Source organism: Eptatretus burgeri, chromosome 11 (genome assembly GCF_056783735.1).
Source record: "Eptatretus burgeri isolate ZD-2024b chromosome 11, Ebu_testis_v1, whole genome shotgun sequence".
Taxonomy (NCBI): domain Eukaryota; kingdom Metazoa; phylum Chordata; class Myxini; order Myxiniformes; family Myxinidae; genus Eptatretus; species Eptatretus burgeri.
Window position 1 is genome coordinate 18,229,525 of NC_140971.1, and position 16,085 is coordinate 18,245,609.

Here is a 16,085-nt window from a genome sequence, read left to right on the forward strand (position 1 = left end):
CTCCGCAGGATCATCCAGATTGTCATTGGCAAACTTCAGACGGGCCTGGACATGCGCTGGCTTGAGCAGAGGGACCTTGCGTGCGCTGCAGGATTTTAATCCATGACGGCGTTGTGTGTTACTTATGGTTTTCTTTGATACTGTGGTCCCAGCTCTTTTCAGGTCATTGACCAGGTCCTGCCGTGTCGTTCTGGGCTGATCCCTCACCTTTCTCATGATCATTGAGGCTCCACGAGGTGAGATCTTGCATGGAGCTCCAGACCGAGGGAGATTGACTGTTATCTTGAACTTCTTCCATTTTCTAATAATTGCGCCAACAGTTGTTGCCTTCTCACCAATCTGCTTGCCTATTGTCCTGTAGCCCTTCCCAGCCTTGTGCAAGTCTATAATTTTGTCCCTGATGTCCTTAGACAGCTCTCTGGTCCTGCCCATTGTGGAGAGGTTGGAGTCTGATTGATTGAGTGTGGACAGCTGTCTTTTATGCAGATAACGAGTTCAAACAGGTGCAGTTAATACAGGTAATGAGTGGAGAATGGGAGGGCTCCTTAAAGACAAAACTAACAGGTCTGTGAGAGCCAGAATTCTTACTGGTTGGTAGGTGATCAAATATTTATTTCATGCAATAAAATGCAAATTAATTATTTAAAAACCATACAATGTGATTTTCAGGATTTTTGTTTTAGATTCCGTCTTTCACAGATGAAGTGTACCTATGATAAAAATTACAGACCTCTATGTGCTTTGTAAGTGGGAAAACCTGCAAAATCAGCAGTGTATCAAATACTTGTTCTCCCCACTGCATGTGTATACACACATAGTGAGAGGAAGAAGAAGACAAACTAATTGACAAGAAAACAAGTCGGAGGAATGAGTTTTTAACTCCATTTACTTTGTCTAACAGTAAAAATGAAATGAGTTCCATGGGCACAGATATTTTGCATACTTCGCAGACGATTTTGCTCGACATTGTAAGTGGTACACACATTGTCGGATTTCAGAAATCTCGCAAGATAAATAGAGTACAAAGAACACATTACCCCACACAGTCTTGAGAAAAAAAATTACCCCCGTGCAGGAGTGACGGTCATCTCTGCGAGAAATAATACCACAAGTTCTCAATGTTCAGTTATGACCGAAGACTACTGTGCAGCTCGATCATATCTACTGTGCAGTGACAAATCACTATGCGGATCATACGGATGATCCGCTGTGGTGACCCCTAACGGGAGCAGCCGAAAGAAGAAGAGACTACTGTGCAGGTCGACTGCGCAGCTCGACTGCGCAGCTCGACTGCGCAGCTCGACTGCGCAGCTCGACTGTGTAGCTCCACTGCGCAGCTCGAACTGTGCAGTTTGGTTAAAGATGACTCGGCATTTTGGCACGCGTGCACGAAATTATATTTTGAAAATAAATGCCGACGTTTACATTTCGGGTTTTGAAACTTTTGCACCTTCGGCGGAAAATGTATAAATATATAATATACAAGGTCAGCTGCTATGCAATGACACCATTCACTAACTTTTACCATGCCCAGTAGAGAATATATAGCCTCCTGAAGGTAGGGCAGTTTTTGCAAACTTTGAAGTCACGTGACGCGAAAACGAAAGCGAAATTCGAAAATCCGTCCTGACCAAATTTAGATATTGTCCCATACATTCATATGCCACAATCAAATTCAAGATTGCTTGAGAAATGGCGGAGGAGATAGCATTTGAAAATCGTCATTTTCGCAACTTCAAAGGCCTCGTGACCTTGACCTTGACCTTCGGTGACCTTTAAAGTTATACCATCGTGTACGTCTCATCGACCTCTATCAGGATCACTAATGACCAGATCTCCCGCTTCAACTTCATTGTGAACGGACGGACGGACGGATCGAAGGACATCGACACCCATATTATTAGGTCATGCTCGAAGAGATGACCTAAAAAGGACTTGGGCAGGGTCTGTGAGCGAAAAATTTGACTGCTGAAGATGATGTAAAATCCTGTAATATTTTGTCCAGGTACTGCTAAACAAAAGGTTTTTGAAAATGCCAAAAAGGCGATTTGTGTTATACAGTGTTAAAGTGTACAATTCAATTGAAGTTAAATGAAAATTGCAATGGTTGTAGGAAAAAAAAAAAAACAGTTCCGGAAGTGTACCGTCTTTGGTTCAATGTCTTTTACACCCCCTTTTTAACATATTACATCAGTTCTTTGTGTCGGTTGTTTGTGTCCATGACGTCTTTAAAAACAGTTCGTTTTCTTGTTTTGAATGATTCTCAATTTTGTTTGACTGACAGACAGACTAAAAATTTTTAAATAATAATTGTTATTTTTTTTAAACACTCGCTCTTCTCTGCGCACGGGCGATGGGTACAAATTCAAAGCCAAAATAATGCGAAACTACAGGTTCTTCCCCCCCCCCCCCGATTCATGTTCAATATATAATATTTAATTGAATTCAAGCTGTTCCTCGATCATAAACTGTAGTTTGTAGAGACAGACAGGCAGACAGACAAAGTGTAGCAATTGCTGAAACCTGTTTATCACATCGTGAACGTGGGGTAAAAAGGATGTAATCGATGAGGAAACTGTATAGTATTCTGGTATACAATCGGGTGCTGATTGTTCTCCACAAAGAAAAACAATCCTCATGCAGACTTTCAACATTGAACATGAAAAGATTAACCAATTACTCACATCTTCAGCTTTCCTTTTCTTTGCCTTTTTTTCCAGTGGTTTTTCCAGTGGTTTTTCCAGCTTCACCTTTTTCATGATTTCCAATCTACAATAAAGTAAGTCAAATCTCCTTAGTCTCTATAAATGCTTTGCACTTGATGATGTGTGCTTGTGGATAATAGGATAACCATGGCAATGTTGCAGGATTCTATAATTTGCTGCAGAATTAAAATATTCTGCCTCCTGTTTGCCTTTACAACTTTTTTTAAAGACATGTGGTTAAAGCATATGTAACGATAATAAAACGGATCATTTTTATCTCCACCATCCCTCGAGAGCAACCTTTCTGCTCCACATGAAAATCTAAAACAGCAATTGCCTGAAATCTGTCAGAACATTCAAAATAACCACAGCAAAGAATAAATGGGTTCCAAATGTGTGTGTTTCCAACTATCAAGTCCAACAATAGAATGGAAATTTGAAGAAATTACACATGTAAACGGCTATAACATCTCACTTGCTGGAGAGAGGCTCATCATCTGAGTCAACTTTTGGTCGCATCACTGGTTCTTTCTTTATTGCATTTTCATGAACCACCATGGGAGCAAAAGTGTGCGTGCCATAAATCTCCTTTTTGATGTGTGGAAGGCTGTGGAGGGAACATAGAAAGGTTAACCAAAATTTTCGAATATGCAACTCTTCATCAGTGGTGAACTAAAAAAAAAATAAAAATAAAAAACTGTGGTAAAGAACACACACCACCAATGATAAGAACTATTATGGTGGAGGGGTGGGGGGTATGATTTGGGTCCATGTTAAGTTAGGGTAATACATGTGTTTGCATAGGTTAGAATTGTCTGTAACCAGGGACACATTTGAGTGAGGTTGTCCTGGTTTTATGTATGCCATGAGAGGCAGTATAATTGACAAAGGGATGAGATAGGAAAGTGTAATTCGTACATGCCCTTTCTGTGACCTATACAAGGGACCCAGACAAGGTGAAGATGGGGTGACGAGGAAATGCTTGAACACTGTGGGTGGGGCTGCAGGGGAGGTGATAAAAGTGGCCACGCCGTCAGAAGTCAGAGGAGAGTTCGAACAAGCCCTTTTTTGTCAGTGAAGTGAGCTGGGGACTCGCTGGCATACTCTCCCTGCTCAGCCCTCAGTCGCTCTTCTCTTCTCTTCACCCTGATTCGCTCCTCTTCATCCCTGGGTGCCACGGCTGTGGGCTGGTATATGCTGTTTTCCTGGGAGACCTGCTCGCATTTGAGCCTGTTTCCATCCCCGTATCTTTAAAGACCTTGCCGGGCCACCCATTGTGATTGAAAGAACCCACGTGCCTCATGGTTGCAGCAGGTTCATCGTCGGCATTTCAAGGAGATGGGGATGGCCAAACAGAGGCCCCTGGAGTACTGGCGGAAAGTGGACACAGCGACGTGCTACTCCGGCACATGCTCCCATTCCTGACCTGAGTGTGTGCTTGAAGCACCTTTGGTCATATTTTCTATCAAGTGCATTCTGTTTTACGGCATCATAAGGTGTATTTATTTATTTCTTAATTCGTGTCTGTCTATCTGTCGTCTCAGGATTTTCCACTTGTGCCATCCTGTGTTTCTCTTTCCAATAAACCTGTTATCTCTTCACCCTATGCCGTGACATAAATGTGTTGCTTGATTACCGCACTCCTACATACTGTATACTAAAACCATTTCAGCCCAGGTTTTGGGAAATTCCATGGGATAGATATAAAGTGGTAAAGTGAATTTGTTTTATGAGACCGGTGGGATATATATGTATACAACAAGCATTTAAAGGCCATTTTCCCTGCTAAAGCGGGGGTTAGCCTTGCGGGCCCCATGACAACCTTCTCCACTTTACTCTATTTTCTGCATCTCCCCTTCTTAATCCCCTTGCCCACATTTCTTCTTCCACCACCTTTAGCCAAGTTTTTTTTATTTTATTTTATTTTTTTTTTCGGTCTTCCCCGTCCTCTACTTTCTACTACATTCATTTCCAACACTCCTCTCACCCAGTCACTTTCATCCTTCCTCAACACATGACTGAACCATCTCAACCTGTTTCTCTTCACAACATCAATCAGACTTGATTCCCATCATTTGTCTTCCTCTCTCTCAACGATACTCTGCACCATCCACCGAACCATTCACATTTCGACCCTTTCCAGCCTTTGTTGCTGCTCCATGTTCAGTAACCGTGTCTCACTCCCATGTCATTGTACTCCTCACACATGTAGCATACACCTTTCCCTTCAGCTTCAATGACACTCCCCTCTTAGTAAGCACGCCACTCAGTTCCCGAAACTTCTTCCATGGACATCTCACTCCAGCAACCGTCGCCGAGTCAGATCCACTTTCTCCATTCAGCATGTCTCCTAGATAGCTAAATGTTTTCACACCTTACAGCTTCACGCCATCTCCAACATCCAACTCAACAATTCCTTCATCTGCAGCTTCCTCTATGCACACCTTACACTTGAATGTAGCTGCCACACTGGTTAATGACCCTCTCACACCACTACATTTTCAATGAACCCATTCAGCACACATTGTAGACTGAATGGAGTTCACTCCGACGCCCTTCCTGCACACAGCACAGGGCCACTTCCCAGTCCTTTCCACCTCACCACATGCTTTACCACTTGCCATCACCTTCGTCTTTCCGATATTCACCTTCAAACATTTTGCCTCCATACATTCCTTCCACTTGTTCATCTTCTCCTTCAGTCCATCCACACTCTCTGCAATCAACACCAGATCATCTGCATACAGCAGCTCCCATGGAAAACACTCCTTCACCCTCTGAGCCAGCACCTCCATCACAACTACAAATAGAAGTGGAATTAGTACCGACCCCTGATGCACTCCCACCTTCACCTCAAACTCACCACTGTTCCCATCCTTCGTCCTTACAGCTGTGTGCGCTCTCTCGTACATTGCCATCACTACTCTGATCAACCATTCCTCCACTCCGAACTTCCTCAATGCCCATGTCATTACTTCGTGTGGAACCCTATCAAAAGCTTTCTCCAGATCAACAAACCCTCCAAAAAAGCTTCTTCCTCTTCTCCATGTACTTCTCCTGCAACTGCTTTACAATAAATATACCATCAGAGATGGGGAATCCCCCACCATTGAAAAATAATTGAAATTAAATAAGTGGTTTTCCATTTATGACAAAAACCATATTTTTCAAGATGGCCGCCCAGTCGGCCATCTTGGATCTGGCTACGCCCAAAATCAATAAGGTTATTCCTTTTCAGGTGGTACATGTGTGACCCAAATTACAAATCGATATGGCGAAAAAACATTTTTTCAAGATGGCCGCCCCAGTCGGCCATCTTGGATCTGGCCACGCCCAAAATCAATAGGGTTATTCCTTTTCAGGTGGTACATGTGTGACCCAAATTTCAAATCGATATGACGAACATTTTCTGAGTTATTGCACTCACAGCTATCAATGTTGACGCCATAAATGTTGACGCCCAGCCAGCCAGCTGGACGACCGCCCCAGTCGGCCATGTTGGATCCGGCCACGCCCAAAATCAATAGGGTTCTTCCTTTTCAGGTGGTACATGTGACCCAAATTTCAAATCGATATGGCGAAAAAAAATTTTTCAAGATGGCCGCCCCAGTCGGCCATCTTGGGTCTGACCATGCCCAAAATCAATAGGGTCCTTCCTTTTCAGGTGGTACATGTGTGACCCAAATTTCAAATCGATATGGCGAACAGTTGATGAGTTATCGCACTCACAGCTATAAATGTTGACGCCCAGCCAGCCGGACGGACGGATGGACGGACAGCCGGACGGACGACCCGGGTGATAACAATATCCCCGTTCCGCCACGCGGCGGGGGATAAAAATCGCATCTGTCGTTCCTCTTCCTGGCATAAATCCAAACTGCATTTCGTCAATCTTCACCTTCTTCCTTATCCTCTTCTCCAATACCTTCATTCCATGCTCCAATAACTTTATTGCTCTATAGGAGCCACAGTCCAGAGGGTCACCTTTCCCCTTGTACAAATGGACAAGCGTACTCGGTTCCCAATCCACTGGAATGCGGCCTTCTTTCACCACCAGATTACAGATCTCGATCATTTCCTTCACACCCCAACTTCCCGCTGCCTTCAACATATCTCCCACAACTCCCGTCGGCCCTCCTGCTTTTCTACTCTTCATTGCTCTTATAGCTTCCTCAACTTCCTTCTCAGTTATCTTCTCTGCTGGTCCTAAAACTGGGTTACTCGATGTTGCTATCCCATTCATTTTCTACATTCAACAGCCTTTCCATATATCTCTTCCATCTCCCTTTAATTCCATCTGAGTCCACAACGATTTGTCCCACTTCATCCTTCAAGCAACTCACCCCCGGCACATCAAACCTCTCTCTCGCTATCTGCTTTGCAATCCTGAATACCGCTCTCTGACCCTCTTCCAAATCCAAGCGTTCTCCGAACATTTTCCTATAAGCCTCCTGCACCTTTGCTACCTCTTTCTTTGCAGCCTTCTTGGCTACCTTATAACTTTCATGCGCTGCGCCTCTTCTACCACCGTACCCTTCACCTTTTGTTATTCCTTGAACTTCTTCCTCTTCTCTTCAATCGTCTTTCCAACTTCATCACCCCACGACCATGTTTCCAAGTACCTCGGTGGTCCTTTTGTCCATCCACACAACTCACCAACGGCTCCCAATAGACTATCTTTCATTGACATCCAACCACTCCCTCAAAACCGTCTGTACTCCTTCCCACATGTCCATTCAAGTCTCCTCCTACCACAACAATTTCCTCATCTTTCACATTCTCCATCAACTTCTCCATCGCACACCAAAACATGTTCTTCTCTTCATCGCTTCGACCGACCTGCGAGACATATCCCGAGATGACGTTCACTAAGAGCTTTCCGATCACGCTTCTCACCATCATAAACCTTTCACTCACTCACTACATTGTCTACAAACTCCTCAGAAAACATGACAACCAACACCATGCACGCCTTACGGGCACCCTTGCCACATAAACTTATACTTCTGTCCTTGCCTACCCTTCACCATTCTCGCACCACTTCCCTTCCATCATATCTCCTGCACACAACATATGTCTACTCTTCTTCTGACCAATGTTTCAACCACATCTCATGATCTCCCTGTCATTGTCCCTACATTCCATGTACCAAACCGCAGAAACCAATCTCCATGTGGGGCATCAAACGATTGGTCATCATAAATGGAAAAATTTCCTTCCTTGCTTAGATCGGGTTCCCCACCTTGAGTTTTAATGAGAGGGGGTGAGGACCCCCACGAGGTACTTCGGGCTGTACCCTGCCCATAAGTTGTACTCATCATGGTTTCCTTTTTAGGCGATGTTTTTATGGCCGGATGCTCTTCATGATGCCAACCCTTTTAGTCGCTTCTTACGACACGCAGGGAAACAGTGTACCTATTCTAACCGGGGCACACACCGGTAGGGATATATATATATATATATATATATATATATATATATATATATATATATATATATATATATATATTGTTACGGCTGTGGAAATTCGCAATACACCATAAAGGGTCCTCAGGTGAGATATATCGATAAGTTCATGTGTAGTTAGCCCAAACCCGTTGTTTAGAGGGAATATGTGTGATTCATTCGGGCTGTGACTGAGATAGTCGTTTTTCTTTTGCTGTCGTTATTTTGGTGCAAGAACAACGAACATCGCCACAACCAACATCTCAACGATCACGCCATTCACGACACGACGCCAACAATCACGCCATTCACACCACGACACCACCTTCCACAACTACGCTACCACCATCTTCACCACTCGCCATTCAACGAGCACCGTGCGGTCATGATCTCCGCGGGACGGATGAAAGGAGTGGAGTGGTAGCAGCAACAAGGGTGCGAAGGGGCATCTCCCACCCAAATATCTCCCGCCAAGATCTCCCGCCCGAATCTTCCTTCCCTCGTCGTACTGAGTGAGAAAGGGGGAGGGGTGGCGCGTCCTCTCCCGATTGGCGGATGCGCGGTGTGACGCGGCTGGGGGAGAGGAACGCCCCCCTTCGAGGCATTTTCTGGAAGCGTCTCGAAGGAAGGAGGAGCCAAGAACGGGGTGGAGCGTGGGGCGGAGCAAAGGGTGGAGCCCGACCCTACAAAAGGCGTGGGCGTGGAGAGTCGGTTGTCGGTTGTCCCTGAATGAGAATTGTCGAGAGTTGTTGGAGAGTCCCTGCTTATGGTTCGTTCGTTCGGAGGAAGAGGTTGAGGTTCTGTTCATTCGTTCGAGTCTGGTCGTGGTCGGGTGAAGGTCGTCGAATTGGTGCAGGTCCTCGAATTGCCACGGGTCATCGAACCTAGTCCCTGGTGATTGTTCCTGGTCGGAGGGTCGGTCGGAGTCGGTGCAGTCCCGAGACCCCGCTAGTGGGACGGAGCGCCTGCCATTCCCCTCCCCTCCCCCCCCGTCCGCACCGAGATAGCGGCGAAAACCCGGCCCATTCCCCCAGAACTCCGTCCGAACTGTCGGGCGGACGACACGTGCAGGCGCAAGGCACGAGCCCAGTGGACCACGCCGGAGGGACTTGGAGTTGCGGTCGCCAAGGGCTGGACGACGCGCTCAGGGAAGTCGCGACTTCCTTTTCTTTTGGGGTTTTGTGTAAATGTCTGTGGGTGGCGCCAGTCTTGAGAAGTAGAACTGTTTTAAGTGTTGCCGCGTGAATTGCCTTATTTGGTTGTCGATCTGCGTTGGTTCTTTGCTTGTGTTTTTCTTTGCATAAACGTATTCATGTATTGCTTTTGTTCCTTTGTTTTACTGTAATATAGTGCCTTCTGTGCTTCCGTGAATAAATGTGCTTGTCCAACTGTTCCCCGTTTCGCTGCGTCCTTTCCTTTGTTTGAATCTCAATCTTGCATCACGTAAGGTATTAATAGTGGGTTTTAACAGCTGGTAATTAATCTGAACCGTCAAGGTCGACGATAACTCCGCTCGGTTATCCCTGCAGCACGGAACGAACCGCTTAAGCGGTTCGTGTCCGGGGCCGACCTGTGGCATGGTACAATCTCTCGGTAATCTACCCGCGCAAATAATTAGGTAAATCGATTATTTGGCGATCGGACCCTGCAGCGCGTGGGTAAAGTACGGACAAGGTTGTGGTGTGCTTGGAACACACCCGTGACTCGTTTTCGGCGTTGATCCGGAAAGTCATGAATGAATTGCACGTTCGGTGGGCGAAGCGGCCGCTATTGGTTACACGCGGTCGTTCGCACGCCGGCGAGGCGCGAATTCACAACATTGGTGTCCGGGAGTGAGATTCGAATCCACCCCGCCTCCAAGCTAAATTCACGGGAATCGGTTCAGGGGTGAGTGGAGCGATCCCCAATTCCCTCCAAATTACGAGCAATTTAAATTTAATCCACTTACGTGAAATAAGATGGCATTTCAAAGCGAGCGGGTGCCGGAGATGAAAAATATGTGTAATAATATAGAATCCATGGCCTGGGATGGTACTTCTTGTAATGTTAATCCGTGGGGAAGCTCAACCCCATATTCTGAGAACGGACTTTACCGGCAAACTGAGTCGCATAATGGCGGCACGATCGCACCTCAGCGCAGCACGGAGCGAGCGGCTATTTATAGCGCGGCGAATGGCACGACACGAGGCGAGTGCTCCCAACAACCGTTTCAAACCACGTCGGCATGGCAGGCGAGGCAGGCGGACATTGGCGGGCTTCGGAAACAATGGGAGGAAGAATGGACAACCGAGCTCGAAAAGAAAAAACGGGAACACGATCTGGAAGTAAAATAATTAAAGAAAGAACTATTGGAGAAGTCAAGACAGTTCAAAGAACTAGAGGGAAAAGTGGGGAAAATAGAGTTGACTATCCATAAGTGGGAACAAGCCGAGAGCGAACTGAAGATAAGAATAGAGGAGCAAAAAACGGAAACAATTTGTCGGTAAAGCAACTGGAGGAGAAGGTAAAAAGAGAACAGGAATATCAGAAACAATTGAAAGAAGAGGCAAGGTTTGGAGTATGATGAAATGAACGAATTGTGGAAGGAAGAAGGCAAAAGAGGTGATGAGGCCAGAAAGGAAAAATGGGAAAAAATTTCTGAGTTACGGAAACACCAGAACAAAGACGGAATTACAAAACGAGCTGGAGATGTTGAGAGAGGAAAGAACGGAGACAGAGAATGAGATGTTGAGGGACCACACTGAGCAGATCGAACAATGAGAAGCCAAAGCAAGGTCGGAGTGTGCGGAAATGAGAAAGGAATTGGAAAAGAAAGCTTCTGAGTTACGGAAACACCAGGACAAAGAGACGGAATTACAAAATGAGTTGAGGATGGTGAGAGAAGAAAGAACGACAGCAGAGAATGAAACGTTAAGGAACCACACTGTACAGATCGAACAGCTGGAAGCGAAGGCCAGATTAAAGAATGAGATGCAAGAAAGAGTAATGATGGAAGAACGAATGAGACAGAAGAAGGAAATCGGCCAATGGAAGGAAACCACGAGATTGCAGAATGAGGAACAAGAAAGAATACTGAAAGAACAAAGATTGAGACAGGAGAAGGAAGTCAGCCAATTGAAGGAAATAACAAGATTGCAGAATGAGGAATAAGGAAGACAGTGGAATAGGAAATACAAAGAACAAGGAATGAGACAGGAGAAAGTCAGTCAGTTGAAAGAAATAACGAGATTACAGAATGAAGAATGAGGGGAACAATGGGATAGAAAACAAAAAGAACATGAAGCCGAGATTGAGCAATTGGAAGAAAAGGCAAGGCTGGAGTACGAGGAGATAGAGAAAGAGCAGCAAACCATGAAACTGGAGAAGGAAGGACAGGAGAGGAAACAAGGAAGAGTAATGAGAAAGCAGCAAATGAAACACAAAAAGGAGATTAACCAAATGAAGCAAACCATGAAACTGGAGAAGGAAGGACAGGAGAGGAAACAAGGAAGAGTAATGAGAAAGCAGCAAATGAAACACAAAAAGGAGATTAACCAAATGAAGCAAACCACGAAACTGGAGAAGGAAGGACAGGAGAGGAAACAAGGAAGAGTCGTGAGAGAACAGTGAATGAAACACAGGAAGGAGATGAGCCAATTGAAAGAAACGATGAGATTGGAGAATAAAGAACGTGAGAGACTGTGGAAAACAAAAACAAAATGAGGTTGAAATTAATGAACTCAAGGAGAGAGTAAAATTGAAGTCCAGAGAGATGGAAAAACTCCGGAGGGAGAACGAACAGCAAATGGGGCTCAGAGAGGAAGAACGACTCCAATGGGAAGGAAAATGGAACCAGGAAGAAACAGAAAAATTACCCCCGTGCGGGAGTGACGGTCATCTCTGCGAGAGAAAATATATAGCCTCCTGGAGGTAGGGCAGTTTTTGCAAACTTTGAAGTCACGTGACGCAAAAACGAAAGCGAATATCGAAAATCCGGCCCAACCAAATTTAGATATTTGCCCATAGATTCATATTGCGAAATCAAATTCAAGATTGCTTGAGAAATGTAGGATTTGCATTTTTTGCCAACTTTGAAGTCACGTGACACGAAAACGAAAGCGAATATCGAAAACCCGGCCCGATCAAAATTTAGATATTGTCCCATAGATTTATTTGCTACATCGTCTGGCAGATATGTGAAATATTCTGGTAGTTTTGTGCCTGATGATAAAAGCATGAAATTTGGTACACAGTTATAGCATACCCTTAGGAAACATTTTGGATATAGGGACATTCCAGATTACCCCAAGGGTCAAAATGGTGGCCATTTTACAAAATGGCTGCCACGAATAACAAATTCTGCCTATAAGGTCAGCAAAGTCATATGTGCTTGGTGCAAAACACAATGTAGTGAGTATAATATGATTATTATCAACTAGTATGCACATGCTTCATTATCTACTTCATATTTGACTAAAAAATGCATCTACGGTGTAGCATCAGACACACCACTACAGGGAGACGAGACTGTGTCATGGGCTGCATATCATGCCAGCAAGCAGTCCATTCCAGAGGAACCAGAGTGTGGCGTGACCCTCACCTCATTGCTGCCTCTCTTCTACGACCAGGCCAAGTCCGTGGCTATGATTCGTCACTCCATGGACGTCATCAAGACAGCAGTTGAGATTCTGAACCCTGGTCACATCCCAGTCCTCACAGTCGATCAGCCACTGTACGCACTCGTCAAACAGATCCAGTGGAGATGGCCAGAAATACATGGAGAAGATCACTTCGTCATCCTATTTGGTGGATTCCACATTGAGATGGCTGCACTGAAAACTCTAGGTGATCTTCTGGATAGCAGTGGGTGGACAGGAGCTCTGGTGCAGGCAGGAGTTGCTACAACTGGTACTGCTGATTCCTTCCTGAAGGCTGCCCATGTTACACGCACTCGGCGAGCTCACCAGGTCACAGCCAGTAGCCTCTATCTTCTCCTACAGAAAGCCTTCAGCCAAGGAGCAGATGAGGGACAGGATCTAGAAGACTGGTGTGCTGAACGTGTGCAAGCCAGTCCGCAGTTCCACTTCTGGTGGATCATTCTACAGTTGGAACTCACTGTCCTAATCTACGTCAGATCGGTCCGTGAAGGGAACTTCCTGCTATACATTGATGCCCTGAGCAAGATTGTCCCCTGATTCTTCGCCTTGGGTCATACCAGTTCACCTGCGCGACATGGTGACACTGGCGGCCAAACATGCAAGTGTATACACGCAGTTTCTTGCCGGCAACTTCACAGTAAAGAAGACCACTCATGCGTTTTCTGCGATGGCCATCGACCAAGCCCACGAGCAGAATAACGCATTAGTTAAGGGTGACGGAGGAGCTGAAGGACTGACAGAGAATCCCGCTGCATTACGCCGCTGGATGGTGTCTGGTCCAGAGATGGCCAGAGTGATCGCTGAGTTCCAGGCCACATCAGAGACCAAGAAGGCTGTTCACAAACACCACGAGCAGACCAAGCACACACAGGTAGCCTTTGATAGAGATGCGCGTTCACTCACTCAAGTCATGGGGGAGATGGGCAACCCATTTTGTGATGACAGCAAGGATCTCCTGGTGCTAGACAGCAGAGACCTGGCAGACCCAGCAGTTATCAATACTGTACGCCAGATCGAGAAGCTGGGACAAGAACCGCATGACTCCTATGTCCATGAGAGACTTATCAACCAGACAAAGCCCATCACCGACCCAATCAAGAGAAACAACCTCCCTCTGTTCAGCCGACCTACAGTCAGAGAGAAGTCAAGAGCACAGCTGCAGGTTTCATCTCTGAAGAACGACTGCTCCCAGTTCTCCAGGTTGTTCATTGCGTCCCAGATACGTGATGGAAATCTTGATGAGTTCTTCGCACATGAGAACCAAGCATGTCCCCCTGCACTGTCACACATGGGCAAGATGAGACTTGGAACAAAGTCTGATATGGTTGGCTGCTGAGAAGATCTGGTCCCTCCACAGGAGAATGCTGCTGCTGCTGCTAGTCCAGCAGTTGAAGTCATCATCCTTGATGGTGCAGCGATCATCAGTATGCTGCCACCTGGCACAGCAAAGACCTTCAACGAGTATGCATCAGAAGTATTCTTGCCATACATCACATCTCAGCTGCAGCATACAAGCAGGATGGATATTGTCTGGGATGAATACCTCACAGACAGTTTGAAGGCAGACACTAGGAAGAAGCGAGGCAAAGGCATCAGGAGACGAGTCGAGCCATCTAGTTCCATTCCTGGAAACTGGCAGACCTTTCTTCGCACAGATGAGAACAAGATGGAGTTGTTTGACTTCCTAGCCACCAGAGTAGCAACAACAGACAGACAAACAAGTCATCAGCACCCACCACAAAGATGTGGTTTGAACGCAGGCCAGAGATGTTGCTGGTCTTGCCCCTTGTAGCCATGAAGAGGCTGACACAAGAATGCTATTCCATGCTGAAGACGCTGTGAGGCAGGGATACAGCAAAGTGTCGATCCGTACAGTAGACACCGATGTCGTGGTCCTTCCGGTGACAGCAGCTGGGCGTCTGGACATTGATGAGCTCTGGGTTGCTTTTGGCACAGGAAAGAACTTCAGGTTCTTGCCAGCTCACGAGATGTCTGTGGCACTGGGACCGAACAAGTGTCGAGGTTTGCCATTCTTCCATGCCCTCACTGGATGCGACACCGTTTCAAGCTTCGGAGGCAGGGGGAAGAAAAAAGCATGGGAAACCTGGAAATCCTGTGATGAGGTCACTGATGTCACTGCAGCATTCTGTGCCTTGGCTGCCACGCCAACTCCTTCAGCCGTAGATGACCACATGGATGCACTGGAGCGTTTTGTTGTTGTGCTCTATGATCGCACCAGTAGCCAGGAACATGTCAATGAGTGTCGCAAGCATCTGTTCACCCAGAATGGCAGATCAATAGATGCTTTCCCACCAACTCGTGAAGCCCTGAAACAGCACATCAAGAGAGCTACCTACCAAGCCGGCTACTGTTGGGGCCAGATGATGGTGTCCACACCAGAGCTCCCATCGCCCAGTGACTGGGGGTTGGTTCACACCGATAATGGCTGGGACATATACTGGACAACCCTCCCAGAGGCAACTGAGGCATGTCGGCAACTACTAAGGTGTGGCTGCAAAAAGGGATGCAGAGGACAGTGCAAGTGTGTCAAGGCTGCACTCCAGTGCACAGCTCTATGTCACTGTGGTGGGGAGTGTACAAGAGAGTAGAACTGGGACAAGAGAGATCACAGATGATAATTATGTAACATGTACACATGTATCCATGCATCATAGTCGACTCTGTTACCTGGATCTAGAGGTTCCACTGTATAATTTTGACTCTGTAAGTTGATGTTAGGATCAAACAGAAGCACTTCCTCTGAGTTCAAGAGTGTTAAATGAACAACAGTCATTCCATGGTGCTTGATAACAGTTTTTTGAAGAGTTTGTTGTAGAAAACCGTCCAAAAGTGCAAAAATGCACCAAAAAATGACCAAATAAATGGTTTATTCACGCTTTGTCACCTTTATTTGCTATTTCTTATTTGCTAGAATCTATATTTAGTTAAATAAAACCACTGGTATGCTTCTTAAATATAGTTGTATCCACATGTATCCTCCTTGTACAACACAAAATCGGCTATTTTGTAACATGGCCGCCATTTTGGCTCTGGGAAGAATCTGGAATGTCCCTATATCCAAAAATCTTTGTAAGATACTGCCCTAGCAGTGTGCCAAATTTCATGCTTGTATCACTAAAGGCACATTTTTTTCACATATCTGCCGGACTAACAATCAAATCCAAGATCGCTTGAGAAATGGCGGAGGAGATAGAATTTGAAAATCGTCATTTTCGCAACTTCAAAGGCCTCGTGACCTTGACCTTCGGTGACCTTGAAAGTCATACCATCGTGTACG

General features: G+C 45.8%; 2 protein-coding genes across 2 annotated transcripts in view; one reads left to right on the top strand and one right to left on the bottom strand.

The window, feature by feature from the left end:
- LOC147016596 (DNA topoisomerase I, mitochondrial-like) overlaps nt 1-16,085 on the bottom strand; it is a 104,712-nt gene that overhangs the window by 59,163 nt on the left and 29,464 nt on the right. Inside the window, exons 6-7 of the mRNA XM_085845411.1 lie at nt 3,181-3,312; nt 2,685-2,769 (exon numbers count right to left, since the gene is read on the bottom strand). Of these exons, the coding sequence (XP_085701537.1) occupies nt 2,685-2,769; nt 3,181-3,312 (217 nt within the window). The remainder of the gene's footprint in view (nt 1-2,684; nt 2,770-3,180; nt 3,313-16,085) is intronic.
- LOC147016598 (uncharacterized) lies at nt 10,169-14,123 on the top strand. The gene is given in 3 exon segments (XM_085847698.1): nt 10,169-10,181; nt 12,627-13,341; nt 13,343-14,123. Coding segments are annotated over 3 exon segments (1,509 nt in total).